Raw genomic sequence first — 20,273 nt, 5'->3', positions numbered from 1 at the left:
AAAAATAATTAAAACAAAGAATTGGTTGTTGCCCATCACTACGCCCTGATAAACATTGTTTTACATAAAACGATATATATATATGCTCTATGAGGAACGTTTACTTTCTCCAAAATTTCTTAACAAAAATTGGTTCAAGTTAAAATTGTAATGACTTTGACCTTTGCATGCATTGATTTGACTCATATCTACTCCTATCCGGTTGCAATAAAGGAAAAAATTACATAGATTATTAATAGGCCCAGCAACATGGTTTTATATTTATCGCCCATATTTTGGAATGAGGTTATCCGTTTAAAGTTAAGTATATATAGAGTTAAATGAGGAAATTTCAATAAAGTCAAAGCATCCTGGTGTAAGTTTCTGTTTTCAGTTTCTACATGATGATTTAAGTTTTTGTTTGTCTGTCTTTTTTTTGCCAAAAGTAGACTTGGAAACAGAGAATTGTGGATGTAGGGGTTGTATATATCCATATTTACTTCCTTCCTTGCTTACCTGTCTCCCACAATCTTAGCACAGGTCTCCTTCTACCGTGTCTAGAATGAACCGGTAACCTTTTAAACACTGCCCGCCCTCTATGACTGGCTCATCCGGTCAATGCCCTTCCTTCTCATTCTACCATCCATCTACTCATTCTACCATCTCTTTAATGCATACTGTATGCCATGGCTCTACTACTTTGCTAAAGCTCTCAAAATTCCTACATTTTGTTGTTCATGGATCAATTATTTTTCACAACCTAGAGGAACTAAAACTGCATTAATAACGTTCCATGTGTATAAATAAGGGGTTAATCAACGGTCTAGCGTGCGTTACTCACAGGATTAATGCACAATCGGGGGATAATGCAAGCGATGCACGAGGGCGGAGCCCGAGTGCATCCAGCGATAGCATTAACACCCGGAGTGCATTAATCATGTGAGTAACGCACGCTAGACCGTTGATTAACCCCGTTCATTCATACACTACCATTTGTGTGGGGGGGAAAATCATAAAACAAAACATTTTTGGTTACATATAACCAAAGATTTATTAAAGTGATGCCCCGTAATTTTACCGTGCGTTACTCACAGGATTAACCACGGTCAGCTGACCTGAATGGACCAGTAGGATTTAGGAATCTTTACTAAGTATGAATGAACTGTATTTCAACTACCATGCAACTAGACAAAGTATCTAATAGTAACAGTAACTCCCCCCTGCCCGACCAACCTCTTTCTCTCAACATTCCTCGTTTCCAATGTTTGGACTGTCATAATTCTTTTGCCCCATCTTTAAGTGTTGTATCTAGCATTGTTAGTCAGTAGTCTTCATACCTGTACTTACTGTAATAGACACAGTAACTCTCAGGGCAAACTTGTTAAGGATTTTTTTTTCTCAGTTTGTTCCTCTGACCACCAGGCCTTAACATTTTGGTTTTTTCGTCTGATAAACATAACCATGACCAATCTATCGTATTCTGGGAGAGATGTGTAGGGTTTGGTGAATAGATTACCAGCCTTGGGGATGATACCAATTTATCACTTTACCTATTTTCAGAGGTTATTCGTTTACAATCTGAATTCGATGTGAACCAAGGCCTACTCCATCAGACAAACCACGCAGCTGATTTTGGTTTTCCGAACGGAAACCTGGTCGTCTCGGACGATCGGACTATCGTTAAAAACCTGCAATGACTGTGCAATATGTTTCTCTGGGCATTATACATAATTTAACTTTCCTCAGCATGGTTGTGGGAAGGAGGGTGCTATCCCATTTCTCCACGTTCATCACAGTGATTTTATGCGATATCTAGGGATGCTCCCAAAGTTCCGAAAACATTCCAACTTTGAGAATATTTCTCTCTTTCCTGGGGATAGCATATAAAATTAAACAACAACATATAAGTTAAAACCTTCCCCATTTTCCATCAAAATTGGTTTTAATGAATGATCTTTACTCAATCGGATATTACTGTACTATCCTGCCTTTAAGGTTTTGAAAGAAAATCTTTCTTATAAGAGAAAGTTCATTGCTGATATATGATAGCCTATGAACCGCAGACGCTATAATTGCTGGTTGTAATTCAATAGCTTCTGTAGTGTACAATGCATTCGCATACCGATGAACATATTAAATGACATTGGTGGATGATGTTAAACTTAGAACTAATACTGTATTTAGCAATGACCTTTGATAAGTGCACAAGGTCATGCAGTAATCAGTGGCAGTACGAGATACATGATGTAATGGCGCTACGCATAGCGACATTGTAAAGTTATTCAGCATGTAGCCTAACTATGCAGTACGAGATACATACTGTAATAGTGCTACGCATCGTGACATATTGTAAAGGAGTTCAGCACGTAGCCTTACTGTGCAGTACGAGGTACATGATTTGATGGTGCTAGGCATAGCGATATGTAAAGTAATTCAGCACGTACAGTAGCCTAACTATGCACTACGAGGTACATGATTTGATGGTGCTAGGCGTAGCGATATGTAAAGTAATTCAGCACGTAGCCTTACTGTGCAGTACGAGGTACATGATTTGATGGTGCTAGGCATAGCGATATGTAAAGTAATTCAGCACGTACGGTAGCCTAACTATGCACTACGAGGTACATGATTTGATGGTGCTAGGCATAGCGATATGTAAAGTAATTCAGCACGTACAGTAGCCTAACTATGCACTACGAGGTACATGATTTGATGGTGCTAGGCATAGCGATATGTAAAGTAATTCAGCACGTAGCCTTACTGTGCAGTACGAGGTACATGATTTGATGGTGCTAGGCATAGCGATATGTAAAGTAATTCAGCACGTACAGTAGCCTAACTATGCACTACGAGATACATAATGTAATGGTGCTAGGCATAGAGACATTGTAAAGTAATTTAGCATGTAGCCTATCTATTTAGTTATAGACGGAAAGGTCCAATACATCTACCAACGCATGCGATCGGATCCCAGGTTGAGAAAAATGTTTGTGAAAGGATTATTCATGGTATATTGTAGCAGTTATCTTAACGCACTTGGACATTGCTCTTCTCTGAGTGCGTGTTGGTGTATTGCTGAAACTGTACAAATTGGTACATCTCCGATATAATTATTATGCTTAAGTATGATACGTAAGTATAAATATTTGAACGATGGGATGTGGCTAATCCAGGAATCCAGATAATAGAGTAATGGATAATCCAGGTTTTTACTGTTGCCCTTTTCTTTTTCTTTTTAGGTCAGTTAAGTTCAAATTGACTTCCTCAAAAGACTACAGTTTCATTACCCTCGCCATTCTTAACATGCACATGTGGGATTAGATTGCATTAATAGGGACAGAGGAAACAGGTCTGTCAAGGAAGTAATTTATATAAGAGAAACAATGGTTTCTTGAAAATGACCACACAATTCACCTAATCCAAATATACTTTGAGCAAATGTTCCTTGAATTGGGTACAAATTTTCAAAGATGTTAAACTAGGTAAAAGTTCAGAGTCTAAAGTTGTAACTTGTGGTCTTTTAAAGGTCTTGCAAATCAATATATACACTATGAATTTTAATATCTCAAGGGAAGTTTATCTATCTGATGTATGATTCTATCTGATATCTATCTGATTTTTTTTCAAAAAAATATATGAGTTAAAATCTGACCTTATAGAGTTGTACAACGGGGGCGTTGTGGTCAAGTGGTTAAGGCAGTGGACTTGTGATCTAAGGATTACAGGTTCGAGCCCTGGCCAGATCATTGCGTTGTGTTCTTGGGCAAGGCGCTTTATCTCCATTGCCTCTCTTCACCCAGGTGTATAAATGGGGACTTGCGAGGTAACTTGTAAATATAGTTGCGTGCGCCGGTTTGTGGCTGCACCCTATGGGAAGTCCCCCGGGGGACACGTGGTTGTGGTGCACTGTGGTGCCCCAGGAGAGATTGTTTGAATTGTGCACACTTTGGTGTGTAGGTGTGACAAGTTACAAATGACCAGGGTTAAGTTGTAAAAGTGGTGTGAAAGGGCCTTGGCCCTGTACAAAAATGTAAACCTAAAATAATAATAATAATACACACATCTACACCTCAAATGTAACTAGGCCTACCACAGAAGTCTGGTATAATTTGGGAAGAATGTTCTAATTATCAACAAGTCATAAGATGTTCAAAAATCACATGCTCATTTTCTTATTTTTGAGTGAGTGAGAAGAACTTGAGAACTAAGGAATTATGTCATCGAAATCTTGTCGCATTTGTTTTTTCTTTTTTCTTCTGGCCGTAGACAAAAGTACCATAACAGTTAAAGCTACAAGGTACCTAATCTTTGATGGTGTTATCAGATTGTGAGTTTCAGAAATAGGATAAACTTCATTCATGCAGTGATATATTTCCAGCAAAGTAACAACTTTTACAGAATTATCATAGACAATGACCAGTGTGTACATGTAATATAGACCTGTTTACATGCTATTGTTATCTGATTATACCTGATTATTCTGAAATGACTTTCTAAATTGAAGTGATTCCAAATTTGAGTTTAAAATGTTGAATTGGAAGTCACCCGACGTATAAGTTGTAATCCATAAGTCCTTGCTGGTTTCTCCCACATCTGTGGTCGCTTAAGCTTCCTAAAAATAACTGCTGATTATTATGATCATTATTATTATTATTGCATGGAAAAGGATAAAACAAAAGTGCAATACTTATTGAACTGTTTCCCGTATGTTTCTCTCAATACTCTCAGGATAAGACAGATGAAGAAAATGCACACTGGCAAGCAACTAAACCAAGATAAATGGGGAAATAATGAAAAAGACATAAAAATAGGTCTTTAACTAAAATACACTTCGCTAGTTTTACAGTTAGTTAGTGAATGAATCCTAATTTGATCCCATCCAATAAACGTGATAACGTTTATTTGTACTTTTTATAAAAAAATGAAAAAAGACCTAGATAGAGTTACAATTTTTAATATTTTCATCAAGTGAATTCCAGACTTGAACTCTGAAGTAGAAATTCAAAGGTTTTTTTTTCACTTTGTTCTTACTTATCTACATTCAGTCATTAATACGGACTATAAACACTTTCAATTTTGCCTGGAGTGAACAAAATAATTGAATTCTAAGAAAAGTATTGTAAATATTACCCTAAAGCAGGGTTGTCCAACCTTTTGCAGAGGAGGGCCACATGGAATGATTATGATGAAGGAGGGGGCCGCATGAACCCTACGCTCGAGGCCGGACTGTGGCCCGCGGGCCGTAGGTTGGACAACCCTGCCCTAAAGTGATGGTACTTGTTCTATGTTACTATCATCTTCCTCTCAGCATCTTAACACTGTTCTACCTACCAGGACAGTTATACGAGAATGCAAACATACCATGTAACGGTCACAGCACCAGACTTGTTAAAAAGTGGAAAAAAAAGTGGAAAAGTGGAACGTTTCATAAAAAGTTGAATGCTGAAAAGCTGAAATAATGGCAAAGGATACACGTTTTTTATAACATGGGCTTCGTCCATTGAAGTTGCAGCTGTTTATGAAACAGTAATATAAAGGGCTATCATTGTGTCTCAGAAAGGGATGGGCTACAACTAAATTTTAAAAGCCAAAAATTTGACTGTTGAATATAGAAATGCAGTCTAGAAATTTAGATAAAAGTCTAAAACTTTTTAAGTAAATTGGTTTAATTCTTTTGATAAAAGTAATAGTAGTGTTGTTAATATAAAGGCAACAAATCAAAGTACTTAGTTTTTATTTCCAGTGTCCTTTTCTCAGTCCCTGTTATGTGTCATTCTACAGATGGAAATCTGATGGTTTATCTGGAAAGGTATCAAAATGTTTTTTTTTTTTGTACATCCGTGGAACAATCTGAATGATGTTGCAATTTTAATTTAAGGCATAGTTAAAAATTAATTTGAACTTTCTGCCTACAGTATATGTTGATAGGTAACAACAAATTCAGGAGTAAAATATTAATTTGTTTCTTTTTTACCATAGTCTTCTTCTTTTCAAGAATGAACTAAGCTGTTACAAAAATTATTGCATAAGATTAATAAAATGTTTCTCCTCACTTTATCACTCCTCCTTATATTATTTCATCTGCCCTCGGTTTTATATTCAGGTATCTCTCATCACCTCATTTCTGTTAACAATCTTTTAATATAGACATGCCTCATGAGTAAACCTCACACCCTTCAACAAAACATCAATTAAGCCGCGAGACTTCAACGTAACCAAGATTTATCCTGCCTTCAGAATTACCCCCACTCGATGTCTCCCTGGAAAGGAAGGAACTAATTTACTTCTTAATTTACAGTCTGTATAAAAAATCCGAGTTTCTTTGTGATATATTTTAAGTGCGATACAGTACATGTAAATAGTCCTTGAACAGCTGCATGTTGCGTTGTTATGTTTCTTGATTTGGTGATAGCCTAGAGTATTCAAATGTTAAAGGTGAAAAGAAAGGTGATACAGGACACTGTCAGTTTGTATGTTAATTTGGTCCACCAAAGAATACATTAAGAATGATGAAATTATGGCAAAATGCAACATTTAAGTTGCCCACATTTCGGTCACCATGTATTACTTCCTCATCCTTCCAAATATATACCAGTTAGAATATTTCTTGCCAATGTTTTAAAAATCACTTGTTTTCCAAATTGAACGCATGATGTCAATGTGGACTATATATGGTCTTAGATCATGTTAAAGTATATTGTTAAAGTACATATCATGGGGTGTTGGTGTCCCTTTAAATTCAAAATATCCACATAAAATATCCTTTAGCGCCTGTTTGTCCTAGGGCTGGCAGGTTGCCCATGCAGTATGTTGATGTGTTTACTTTGTTCCTCGCTTACCTGTCTCCTCACAACCCCAGCACTCTCGTTTTACTGTGTCTAGAATGAATTGATAACCTTCACTGTGCGCCCTCAAGTACATTTGCACATCTGTACAGCATGTATAACTCATGTGCATCTCATCATATATATGTACAAATGGCCTACGTGTAATCCTCATTACTGGATCATGTGGTAGTATTCCTACTTAAATTACATAAGGGTCCTAGGAAACCGTTTTGATTGAAATATGTAGATAATAAATCCAGACAAAACACAAAAGAGGTGAATGAGTGTATGTGTATCTATGTAGACACGTATATCTTTGTGTGGGATGCAGGTTATCTCAAGCAAAGGATGTAGGCAAATCTTATACTTGGCATATGGCTTGTCCATAATGAGTAAAAGTCACTTTTGTTTGGTTGGGGTCAAACCCCAATTGAGGTCAGCCAAGGTCGAAGGTGAAGATTTTATAAGCTCTATAACTCAAGAATTATAACTATGAGGATGGTTGAACATTCACTATGGGTTGATGTGCTATAAGTTTACCGTATGCTGTGGAGATCAAAGGTCATAAGAGGTCAGCAGAGGCTAAAACCCTCAAGCCTTTTAAACACAATATCTCAAGAACAGGGTGTTGGTAAATGTCATACTTGCATGGCACTTGGCATGTGGCCCGTCTGTGGTGAGTGCCAACCCCCTGTTGCTTTTTGTGACGGGTTAAAGGTCATTTGAGGTTGGCAGTGGTCAAAGAGTGAAAATCTCAAAAGTTCACTATCTCAAGAATTGTAACTTGGAGGATTTTTGCACATAATTGCTTTTGTACTTTAATCATAAAATGGCCCAATGATGTGCAACTAGTATACATTTCATATGAAGGTCAAAAGTCATTTGAATTCAATAGATATCATGTATCATGTTTACAAAAATCATGCTTGTCATAGAGCTTTTACATAATGAGTTATTGTTTTAATGGAGGTCAAAGGTCAACAGAGGTCAAAATGTGAAATTCTCAAAAGCTTTATATCTCAAGAATGTTACCTTGGACAATGTTGTTTTGATAATATTAAAGCTGATAAATTGCATTGTAATTAAATCTTTGGCAACCAAATCCTGTTTGACAATATGCCAAACTCCCCATAGTCATCTTTCTAGTTCTCATGAATCTATTGTTTTACCTTCCTCATTTAAAATGGTTGCACCACCTTTCGTATTTTATTAAGCTTTATCTTTTGTCCACTTATTCTCCACCTATTCCTTCTTTCCCATTTTATAAGTGATCCGATAGGATATGTATCATTAAGTAATATTCTAAAGTTCTAGGTCTTCTGGGATAAATACTTTTGTCTGAATCATCCTAAGTACCCTATGCATTTCTAAACACACCCCACCCTCCTCCCCCCCAAAAAAATCCTAAACACAAATATTTTATTTTTGCTTTCACAGATGGAGGTCTGTTGCAAGAAATTTTGTCACATCAGGAAACGACCACACCCCAAAGAAGCCACTCCCTGCCCTCACAAGAACACAGGCATCTTCCAGCACAGTGAGTTTTTGTATTCTGCTTTTGTCTTCTATTATGCCCCCCACCCCCTCCCCCACCCACTTTTAACATTCTGTAATTTCCCAACGATCATCTTCTTTGCTGATGTGCAACATTAGTGTAGAAATACCTCTAGGTTTGTACAACATGTATTTCTACAAAGATTTTATAGGACTATATATACAGGTAGATATATATATATACAGAAGGCAAAATATGTCACCAAAACAGGTGACAAACGCCTACAGAGGAATTACGACCTTCCGTATCGGTTTCAATCAGCCTCCATAACCTAATGGTTAGGGTGTCCGCATATAAAGTGGGAGGCCCGAGTTCATATCCCGGTGGCGGCTGGAAGTTTTTTCACTGTTCTGGATTTTCCAACTCACTACAATTTCAATTATATATATGAACGGTGACATCCCTATGTTCCAACGTCTCTATGTTCCGACGTCTCTATGTTCCGACAATTTGTTTGGACTCTAATTTTTTTGACCAAAATTTTTTCGGATCCGATTTTTTTTGGAGACTCCATCTTTTTGGTCGCCATTTTTCGGACCAAATTATTTTGGGGGACTTAATTTTTTGGGCCCCAACTTTTTTGGGACCCAATTTTTTTTTGCGGGGGGACTCTATATTTTTGAACCAACATTTTTCTGACCTACCTTTTTTGGGGGACACAATTTTTTGGACGCACCAAATTTTTTTCACGAAAAAAAAGGGCCCAAAGTTTGCTATGACCCAAATAGTGCTTGTGACCGAAAATTGCTTGTGACCCGAAATTTAATTGTTTGTACTCAAATTTTTTGGGACCAAAATCAGTTTGGTCAAAAAAAAATTTGGGTCCGAAAAAGTTGGTCCGAAAACATATTGGTGTCAAAAATTTTGGTCCAAAAAAAATTTGGTCATAAAAATATTTTGGTCTAAAATAATTTTGGTCCGAAAAAAGTTGGTCCGAAAACATGTTGGTCAAAAATGTTGGTCCAAAAAAAATTGAGTCCGAAAAAAATTGGGTAAAAAAATTTAGAGTCCCAAAAAATTGTCGGAACATAGAGACGTCGGAACATAGAGATGTCGGAACATAGAGACGTCGGAACATAGAGACGTCGGAACATAGAGATGTAACCATATGAACTGGTGCAGTATTTAAATATAAGGGTATCATCTGGTACTGCCAGGTAGAACCATGACAGTTACGGTGTACTCACGATTTGTTCTGGAGGAACATGTGTTGGCGATCACCCGCCAAAACTCTTCTTGAACTAATGAAAATTGTAACTCAAAGTTGTCAGAGTTTGTGTGAAAGAACAACAAACAAATATGTAATACAGGTATGGTTTCTGCAACCCCCCCACTGCCTCCCCTTCTCTTTGGACAGGCAGGCTTCTCTACTGCAAATAATTTGTAAAATGCACACACACCTCAGGAGGCAAGTTATAAATGGTCACAAGATGCTGTTAACACAGTTTAAAACTAAAGACACAGCTGAATTGGATTCCATTTATGCAAATGACATTTTTGCTCATTATCTTGGGCATCTCCTTTCTTTATTCCTTCTTATTTCTTCGTGGATCAATTTTTGTAACAGATAAATTTTGGTTACCACTGCAAGGCAGCATTTTGTGTTTGGATGTCAATGTTTGATGAGATTTGCCATTTAACCATATAAGTATTTATACTCTAAGTATTTATACTCAAAGTATTTATAATCTAACTAAGATTACTGTTGATCAACCTAAGACACCCTTGTATACTTTGTTCCCCAAGGTATTAATGACGCTCCAATTCTGACATTTTGGTATAATTCAGACAAATTTTAATTAAAACAAATCAGGAACTTTTTTTATCGTTTGAATTACGACTTGCTTGGTGAAGTTTATGAACCGCATATATATATTGCTTGGGCGAAATAACGACATCAAATAGTAAGTAAACAAACTTTTGTAAAAATCAGTTTAGGCAACTTTCTTGGAAGAACTGCGAAGGAATCCACCACAATGACCGGACCCTTGACGACATCATTTCATTGAATTAGTTTGACATAAATTAGGAAATTATTCAAAGTGTTAATTCTGTACATAATTTAATATGGTACTCTTACCATATCAAAAATTATCCTGTACAACCAAGTATGACCATGGTTGATTTATCTGAAAGTTTATCTGAAAGCTTTTAATATTTTAGGACGGTTCGTATCCATATCGCATCCAGGTATTTCCTGATCTGTAAGTTATCAAAATGATTTGGTTTGTTGAAAGTAACACTTCATAAAACCTGACTTTCACCCCGATAGAATTTAAGATTAAACGTGAAAATAAAGACGACACTATTAGATGTTGCTGGTATAATTCGATCCTTTCCCACGTTTCAGGAATTGTTTTGTGATAGTCCGTAACAGGCAGATCTATTTATCATTTCTGGAAATCTTATCTCCCGTTTGTGGACATAATGGCTATTAAATATCATTCTTAAACATAATTAAGTGCCAAGTACACTCTCGGCTTTCATCTCTCGTTGTATCGATTCAGAACGTAGTACTTGGCACCACCACGCAGGGAAGGAAACAAACCTATTTGAATAACAACTATTTGTCATGCAATCAGTGATAAGTGACTCAGTCACTCTGCAGTTTGCCTTTTGTCTTCCTACATCTGAAATGACTTGTTTTCAAAATCAACTTTCTTTTTCTGCAATTAGTTTGTAATGACAGCTTTTCTTTGTTATTTTCTTCTTGTTTTGTTTTCCTTTTCTGCTTTCTTTTTGTCAGGGACAAAAAGGAAATGATATTTCAAGCCATGTTTCTGGTTTCTAAAGTTCAGAGTTTTAGTTTACTGCAAAAGAGGAACAGGACAAGGATTCAATCAAACAGAAAAATAAACTTCAAAATATTATCAGTTTCTTGCTGGAAGCAAAGTAACCAATGCAATCAGGGTGGCATGTGTGTGGGTGTCTGTGACACTTGCTTGTTTCCGCAATAACTCAACAACTGAGTGATGGATATTTGTCATACTTACTGTGTAGATGAATTATAGTGAGAAGGTGCACCATGTTGTTCTTGGTGCTAACCTTATGAATATTAATGAGGTTATGGGGTCAAACGTAAACTCTTTACATTGCAATAAATTTACAACCAAGTCGTATTGTAGTCAAACTTGGTATACAGTTGTTGGTCAATAGCTGGTACATGCAGGCTTAAACTGTTGGGACCATTTGGGCCCGAACAAATTTAGGGCCCATATTTGGGCTTTGGGACACATTCTTTTGGCCCAAATGAGTGGGGCCATGTATTTTTGGGACCATTTGGGCTATGTTTTTTTGGGTTCAAGTTTTGGGGGGCAAATATCTTTTTGAGCCAGTTTGTTAGGGCCAAATATTTTTGGGACCATGTAGGCACAAATTTATTGGGCCCAATTATTTGGGAGAAGCTAAAATTTTAAAATTGCAATAACTCCACAACCTTAAATCAGATTGTATCCAAACTTAGAAGACAATTGTTGGTTAATAGTTGGTATATATATGTGGGCATAAGTACTTTAGGCCCATTGGGCCAAATATTTGGTCCGGTCCAGTTTGGGGGCGAATGCGCCCAAATTTTATTTCCACCTTAAAGGCATTTCCAGACACATTCTTTGGGTCCAAATTTATGAGGCCCAAGTTCACACAAATGTAATTATACCGTTATTTTACCGTCAATTTTGACGGTAGTATGGAAAACTGCAAATGACTAGACCTCTGCAGTTGCAATAATTAATCTGAATAAATTTGGTTGAAATTTTTTTGTACCTGTTATATACATTTCTCTCATATCTTTAAAACAAATCTAGCATACAAATCTGAGACGATGAAACAAATATTTATCCATCCATGAGATTGACAGAATTGAACCAGGTGTTGGATTGCTAGAGAAAGCTACTTTTGTCCAATTATTCCAAACGGCAAGGAACCATAGTACCCGTTGGGCTCTGGTTTCTCTCTTTTTTGTTTGTCAGAGGGAAGAAAAGGAAATGATATTTCGAGCCAAGTTTCTAGTTTCCAAAGTTCAGAGTTTCAGATTGCTTCAAAAGAGGAACAGGAAAAGGATTCAATCTGACAGAGAAATCAATTTTAAAATACTATTTTTTTATACAGAGAATATAACTCGTGAATATTAATATATATATATGCCTAAGCATGTAAAAATGAAAAAGAAGTTCATTGTATACCATTACTTGAGGGCAATACCTAAAGTTGCAAAATTTTAGTTTTTAAGACAAGTATGTGTCGTTACTCATGTGATTAGTTTGCCAAACACATGCAAGTAATCTGTGCTGTCAATTCCACATGTGCGCGTGTGTATGTGTGTGCATGTGTGATGCCCTGGATATTGTTTTTTTGACAGATGTTATATTGACCTGTGGCTTGCCTATAATGAGTACAAGGTTGCAATTGTGTTTGGTGGGATAGGGGGAGGGGGGTTGGGGGAGGGGGTCAAAGACCATTGGAGGTCAGCATAGGGAAAAATAAGAAAAATCATAAATCTCAAGAATCTTCTTCAACTTTGGTTGAGGTCAAAGGTCAAAAGAGGTCAACAGAAATCAGGCAATCTGGCTGAACTTGATATGGATATCATTAGAAGTGGAGTATGGGCAGATCTCATATACTTGATATGGCTTCCCTGTGACTAAAATGTTGTTATTGTTTTTGGTGGGTTGAAAGATCATTGAGGTCAGCAGATGGTTTTTTTTTCTCTCCCATGTTTGAATTGAAACTTTGCTAGTCATGCTAATGTACATTGAGCCTGCTGCATGCATTTTTTATGTGAATGTTTAGTATCCAACCTTGTTCAAAGTTGATCAATTAACTGAATGCCTTAAAGCTGAATTCATAAAAGCTGAATGCATCTAAGTTGTGTTCATTAAATCAGTTTGTGCTATGGAGCATGAGTAACTTGAGGCTACTTTGTTTTCTGAGACCATCATTCCTTTTTGCTGTTTTTTAAAGAATAGTGATTTTTTACTCCCTGAAGGTTCCTTTGCCAAAAAGTGGCTACTTAATGAACTGCTGATTTTAATTTCCTTATAAACCTCAACGTACAGCACACCTATGTATGCCATCAAGTGCAAATTCATAATACAGAGCATTTGAAATATCTTGAGTTGAAAGGTGATCCGAAACTATACTGCAGATGCAAAGCTTCATGACATTTGATATACAGGCTTTACCATACAGCTGCCCAGGATTTTGTTCCAATTACTGTACATCTATTCATAATACTACACATTTGTCATGTTTTGATGAACAATTATTCTATATAGGATATATATAAAGAGTAAATGTATACCAAACAGTCCAATTTCTTTCCCAGATGTGGCTTAAAGGTACTAATAATAATAATGAAAAAGAGAAAATTATTTTTCAACTCAACTTATATAGTTCCATAATACACTTAGTATGCAGGTAATCCAAGCTTTTCTCTTTGGAGTTACATCCTTTTACAAGCTTTTCAGACTATAACCTCAAGTGACCATTGATCTCCAAAGAAATGCTCAAAACAGGACTGAGGTAAACAATTATTAATCATTGATTTGCTGGGGGACATACACAGATCTTTTCAATATAAATAACATTTGAATCTCAGGAATTTTTAATTGGACAGTTTTTGACTTATATGCCCCCACACACTGATAGCACTACAATGCTTAGTGCAAACTTGTCCTCACTCACCAAGACCAGATAAATTTCTGTCTGCTGCCATCTATTAAATAGCTAATACATTATGTCAGGAAAAGCCTTGGACTTTTCATATTAATTTTGATCACAAACTTTTGAACCTTTGTTTTAGTTGTTTATTTATTATCCTTGATCACATTCTTGCCTAGAATACTTGGCAAGAAAACTAAATTCTTAGTGCAAAAGAAGTGACAGAAATTGTTGAAATCCCAGGATTTGTGTTTATAATATGTCCTCTTTGTCAATATACTGACTGTAGAGTAAGATCTGGTGCTGCATGATGTACAGTAAATATCTCAAACCCTCAGTTAAATTTAGGAGGTCAAACAGTAAACATAATCAATTGTACATTTTAGGGATGATTTTAAAGGTTCAAATTTTGTGTAGCCATGGTTTTGTTTTCTCTCATTGAATACAGTACTAGTTAAATAGTTACTGTGCAGAAAACTGCTATACATCTTTGCACTTCTTGTACTTCTTGTATAGCTTTTTGTGATGCGATACTTGGATAAATTATTCCCTGCATGTGTATGCAACAGCGACTATATAATTAGATCATACAGATGATCTCATTATGTGGCAAACTATTCCGAAGGAGATCTATGTAATATATCTGAATGTGTGGTTAAGGCACAGAAATACGCATGTCCAAAACAATGTTTTTTTTTTTTTCATTTTCTTCCAAGTTTCTGATGAATGCTATTTTATACCAGAAGTCAAACTCAAACTCAACTTGTTTTGACAATAGCTCTCCTTTTTAAATTTGTTTAGTGAACCATGTCATCAGCTCTTTTAGTTTTTACTTATAATCTCAGAAGTTCCAAGTATTATATTAATGATTGAACATAATAAAATCCATAATTTCAGAAGTTCCAAGTTTTATATTAATGATTGAACATAATAAAATTCATCACCATTCAAAATACAATCAAACGCAAGTTCCAACTGTCACAACAGGTGTTTGAAAAAATGAAACCTTAACAAAGAATGTTGTTTTGGCATTGAAACATCTGTCACCATTCAAAATATGACTGCATACAGCATATATACTGTAAAGTCCCTACTGGAACAACACATGTTTCAAATCATAAAGCATGTTATGTTAGCAATGGAACATCTGTCACCATTCAAAATATGACTGAGTACAAAGTATAAAGTCCCTACTGGAATACATGTTTCAAATCTTAAAACATGTTATGTAAGCAATGGAACATCTTTCACCATTCAAAATATGACTTGAGTACAACGTATATACTGTAGTCCCTACTGTAACAACAGATTTTCCAAACTTTAAGAAAGAATGTTGTGTTGGCACTGGATGGAACAACTGCCACCATTCAAAATGCCACTGAACACAAAATATAAAGTCCCACTTATCACTTTTTGGTTTCCAACTGCCTCCATTCAAAATGCCACTGAACACAAAATATAAAGTCCCTCATTACTTTTTGGGTTCCAACTGCTTCCATTCAAAATGCCACTGAACACAAAATATAAAGTCTGACTTAGAGTTATTTGTGTTCCAAACCTTAAGAAAGCATTTTGTGTTAGCAATGGAAAACCTGCCACCATTCAAAATGCCACTGAACGCTATATATATAATCCCACTTATCGCTATTTGTGTTCCAAACCTTAAGCATGGAACACCTGTCTCCTTTCAAAGTGCAACTGAACACCCAATATATAGTCCAAAAGTTGGATACAGAAAAAAAGAAAAATATTATTGTACGTTTCATTTATGTAACCTCAAGAGCTTGAATCTTAGGATCTATAATCAATTTTTGCCCCCCTATTTGCCCCCCTTTATGGTACAAGGGAGAATACTTCATATGATATCAGTTCAGTCTATTGGGAAGAGGAATATTTATAAATCATAGTAATTCATTATAGGAGTGAGTGAGTAATCATAGTAACATGTTAATTCATTAATAACATAATTGATCGATTGAATAAATCAGTATTTGTGAGGAAGGTTGAAAGTACCAACTTTAGGTTTCAGTTTGTACAAAGCATCCTTTTCGTGTTTGCGGGAATATAGCTCAGCAATCGCTATAAAACATTGTACAAGTATTATTAAAAAAAAAAAGAAAGAGCAATCCATTGTTTGCAGTTCTCACATGAGCAGAATCTCACATTTCCAAGCTTTTTTTTATATTTTTTTTATATATGCCAGTACATGGATTTTTATTGTCTTAAAAAAGAAAAATGTATATATTATAAATCTTATGTTTTGATGTATTTATGACTGTTTTATGAATGTTATACTGAGATGGAGTGAACTCCAATTCCTTTTATGGCCAATAAAGATTCTTATATCTTATCTTATATCTTAAAACAAGTTAACAATTAAGGAAAGGGAGTGGAATATTTATCTGAATGGGAAGAAAATCTTGCTGAACCTCAGACATGGTATAATTTGATACTTTGTGTGTTGATAAACTGGAGTGGAATACTGCTGGTATATCGCTTTGATTAAGTTAGAGAGTGAAACAAATAAACTCTTTGAATTTCTAAGTAATCAAGACGACTGTTGAATTATTTCCTGGGAGTGAAGAATATAAGGACTTGTAGAGGCCTAAAATATATTTGCAACTTGTTACCTGATATTTTGGGCAATTCATTATCATTTCATGCCATCCAAGCAAACATTTCCACCGCCAATTTTGCCCTGTAAAATATGTTGTTTCAAGTTTCAAGAACATTTGAAAAAATCTTTTCCAATGATTATGACCAACTTTTCACAACCACAGGAGATCAAATTTCGTTCCATTCAGTGCAGCGTTAGTGATGCGTTACAGCTTTCTCGGTTTTACATTTTTTTCTGATTTGTACCCTGTCTATGACCTCAAAGCCAGAAACTTGTGTTCTTAGCCAAAGCAAGGACAATAAAATACACTCTAAGTATCCCACATAGTATTATCTACATACATGTAAAACCTGCTTGTGGTCTTGTGACAAGGTTATTTAATACTTCGCTCCTCTCTTTCCTGTCTCCATCTCTACATATATGTACTTTCCTATCTACCTTTTTGCCTACGTTTTAGCACTGCGCCCTCACTCACTTCTCCTTCTGAATCTACCATTCAGAAGACTAAACTACATTGATCTTAACTACAGACTTTTCATTTTCGTGTAAATCAAACGGAAACCAATCCAAAGCTGAAAGAAAGTTGCGGTTTCTGTTTTTTGGATAATTCACTTTCAGGATAGAAACTCTGTAAGTTTCCTACGGAATCGAAAAGCAAAAAAAAATTTGCTGCACAACTTTTGAAGACAGCTAGTGGTGCATTCTCTCATTTCTTTGTCCATGTGACGGTATTCAGTCTTTTGTTTTAATTCTTTGTAGTGTCGTCAATGCAAGAAGTAATAATTTCTTTGTAGAGTTATCTGGTCAAGCAATCTCCTTTCCCTTTAGCAATATCCATCTCCATCATGCAATTACACCAGGCTGCCATATACGGACAGGAGAAAATAGAAGGCAAACTTGATCAAAATCTAGACCAATCATGAGTGCCTATTAGACTCAGGATAGCCATAATTCATCTCTTCTGAGTATTAATTTTTAAGCTCTGTTTTCTCTTTTGATGTCGTTAAATTTTGGAAGATATAAAAAGATAATCACCTCCAGATGACAAATTTTTACGTTGGATGCGTCGCCCCGCCGACGTTCTGGATCCGAAAAACATTTGCTTAGTTCTTGATCAGCAGACATGGTTTTCAGCGAGTGGTTATCTCAGAGCTAAAAGAGAGTTTCCTTCCTGTTTTTGTTTTTAAGACGACCCGTGATATACAACACCGCTTGCCAAGTATGATTACAGTTTCCAGCTCTATCTTAGGTTTCCCTCCCGCTCATTAGTAATAATCTTTACCTAGGATTGAACTGTTCTCAATTCTGTCCTTTTATGCGGTTTGTTGCATTTGTAGGGAAAATGTGAGCCTAGGGAAGGTAAAATGTTGCTCTAGTGCCAGATACATGACGCAAGTAGATTGGGTTGCAAGAGGCTTTTTTTTTACTTCAGCTGCTGACTTCATACGTATCGCATACCGTTATTAGGTTCATTAAGGTAAAAATCCTCTCGATGACGAAGAATTTAAGCTCGCAGCTATCTCGTCAAGTACCAAAGAAGAGGTCGGTAAAGAAAAATCAAAGGATCACCAAATGCCAAGGTGACAAATGACCTACTTCTGCTGTCAAGTTGTCTTCAAAAGCCTTTTGGGGGGGGGGAGGGAGGAAGCAAAAACCCTGAATGTTATTATTGATGTAAATGTGAAAGGTAACTATCTTTGAGGTATGTTTGTAGAGCAAAAATATGTAAACATTCAAAAGGACTTTCTGTGGTCCTTTGAGGATCCGGGCCATTGAAAGTCTGACTTTAGGAAAACACCTTTGGGCAACTTAATACATGGAAAGAGGATAGACCCTCAGTGGTTTTATCGGGAAACAATTTTGCAACCGAAAAAAAAAAAAAAAATTTGATATCGTAAATTTATTCCATCGAGGCACTTATTGCATGCTACCCGATGTAGGTCGGTGGGTAGAATTACATTATAATTGCAGCTATGCATGGCTTGTGGTTCTCTGAATTATTAGATTGTACAGCGCAGAATTAGGCGGTTTCGGTTACTTCTGTGGCTATGTGTCTTCGATAAAATAATTTAGCTGCTCGGGGAAAGAAAAAAAAAAGGTTAGGTAACATGGAAGATATGGCCTCCCTGTGAAACATTAGTAACGTGTACCTTTTTCAAAGTTAACTGAAATGCGACATTAAACTTCAAGGGAGGATTTAATGAGGATTTCCAGCATGAAATCTGAGTATCCATAAAAATGTAGAAATTCTCTCTGAAATACGATGAAATCAAAATGTCTCGGCTAATGAGGATAGCGTCCCATCGATAGTGGCAATTACTGAAGTAACACTCAAGCGATGAACAGTTAAAGAATATTTCAATATCAAGTGAAGGCAAATTCTCGAAGGAGGGCAGGTAGACATCCACTGATCACTGTTTGCTCCTTTATAGGATACACCTTCACCCTCCGAGCAGACCTGACAAGAACTTCCTAAGTATTCTGGACACTATTTTTCTGGCAATTTAGCCAAACTTTACAGCTTACAAGGTACTCAAAATTGTAGTAGTTTATCTTGAACCCCTCATCAGAGCAGATATAACAGTCTCATTTAATTCTGTCTCATCGATTGACAAACTTTGGGAAGAAACTGAGTCAATTTTTTACAGCAAATTCCCTGTTGAAACTGACAGTAAGATATTTCTTCATGAAAAGTCATTTTGAAAATAAAAGATGGCATGTCAATTTCATACATTTTGTGCAGCAAATTTTTTATATCATAACTGTTTTCATCCACCCCCCCCTCCCCACCACACTGCCCTTGGACTATACTCAACAAAGAATTTTTTCCACAAAGCAATAAAATAGCAACAGATCTTTACAAGGCTGAGCTATAAACTTGTTATGATTGGAAGCATGCATCGTAGAAATATCAACATATATCATATACAGTTTATATTTGTTGAGTGCAACAAAATAACTTCACAGAGCATAAAAAAAAAAATTTAAGAACAATTTGGAGGTTTGTAACTGCCAAATTTACTACAATTCATGAACAGTATTTAGTCTTTTTACAGTATCTTGATTTTAAACTCTTGGATTTATACCCTTGAAGTACTTTTAATTAAAAAAAAGAAAGTATCTTAGCAGTGTTGCTTTGTGTTACGATTCTTGACCCGAAATTAGACTGAACCTAACATATTATTGCGATTTTACTTCACATGCAAAGTTTGATTTATTGATGGTGCAGACTTCTAGTGTTACAGAGTAAGTTGATACCGACAGGATGGCCCCACCGACTAACTATTGATGAGTGGACAATCCAGAGTATTATTTCACTCTCTCTGTTTATTTTACTTCATATAGCCAGCCGTTGCGGTTTACCATTTCCAAATTTTTGTTTTATCAGTTTGCCAAAAATCTCATTGCCTAGTTTCTGCTGGAGTCAAGATTGTATTACAGTCAGTATTGATTAGGCTTTGAATTGGCATTGGCCTGTAACGGTTGTAATCCATTTTAATATGTAAATGTTGATGATTCTAACAGAGTAGTACCTCAACATGTAATGTTGAATTCTGTCATCAATAGTTGGTGTGTATATATAGTTATTATTTTACTTCCCCTGACCAAGTTTTGCCCAGGCTTTCAACATTTACCA

General features: G+C 36.0%; 1 protein-coding gene and 1 long non-coding RNA gene across 5 annotated transcripts in view; one reads left to right on the top strand and one right to left on the bottom strand.

Annotated features, from left to right (window-relative positions):
- Positions 1–20,273, top strand: part of LOC139970781 (uncharacterized) — a 133,064-nt gene that overhangs the window by 19,909 nt on the left and 92,882 nt on the right. For all 3 annotated transcript variants that reach the window (XM_071976772.1, XM_071976771.1, XM_071976770.1), the window contains exon 8: positions 8,244–8,343. In XM_071976772.1, coding sequence (XP_071832873.1) covers positions 8,244–8,343 — 100 coding nt within the window. The remainder of the gene's footprint in view (positions 1–8,243; positions 8,344–20,273) is intronic.
- The window catches only part of LOC139970787 (uncharacterized), a 41,977-nt gene that overhangs the window by 10,471 nt on the left and 11,233 nt on the right, over positions 1–20,273 (bottom strand). The window lies entirely within an intron of this gene.

The sequence above is a fragment of the Apostichopus japonicus genome, chromosome 8 (assembly GCF_037975245.1).
Source record: "Apostichopus japonicus isolate 1M-3 chromosome 8, ASM3797524v1, whole genome shotgun sequence".
NCBI lineage: Eukaryota > Metazoa > Echinodermata > Holothuroidea > Aspidochirotida > Stichopodidae > Apostichopus > Apostichopus japonicus.
Note: the sequence above shows the minus strand (reverse complement) of the source record. Positions and strands in the feature narration are given on the sequence as shown.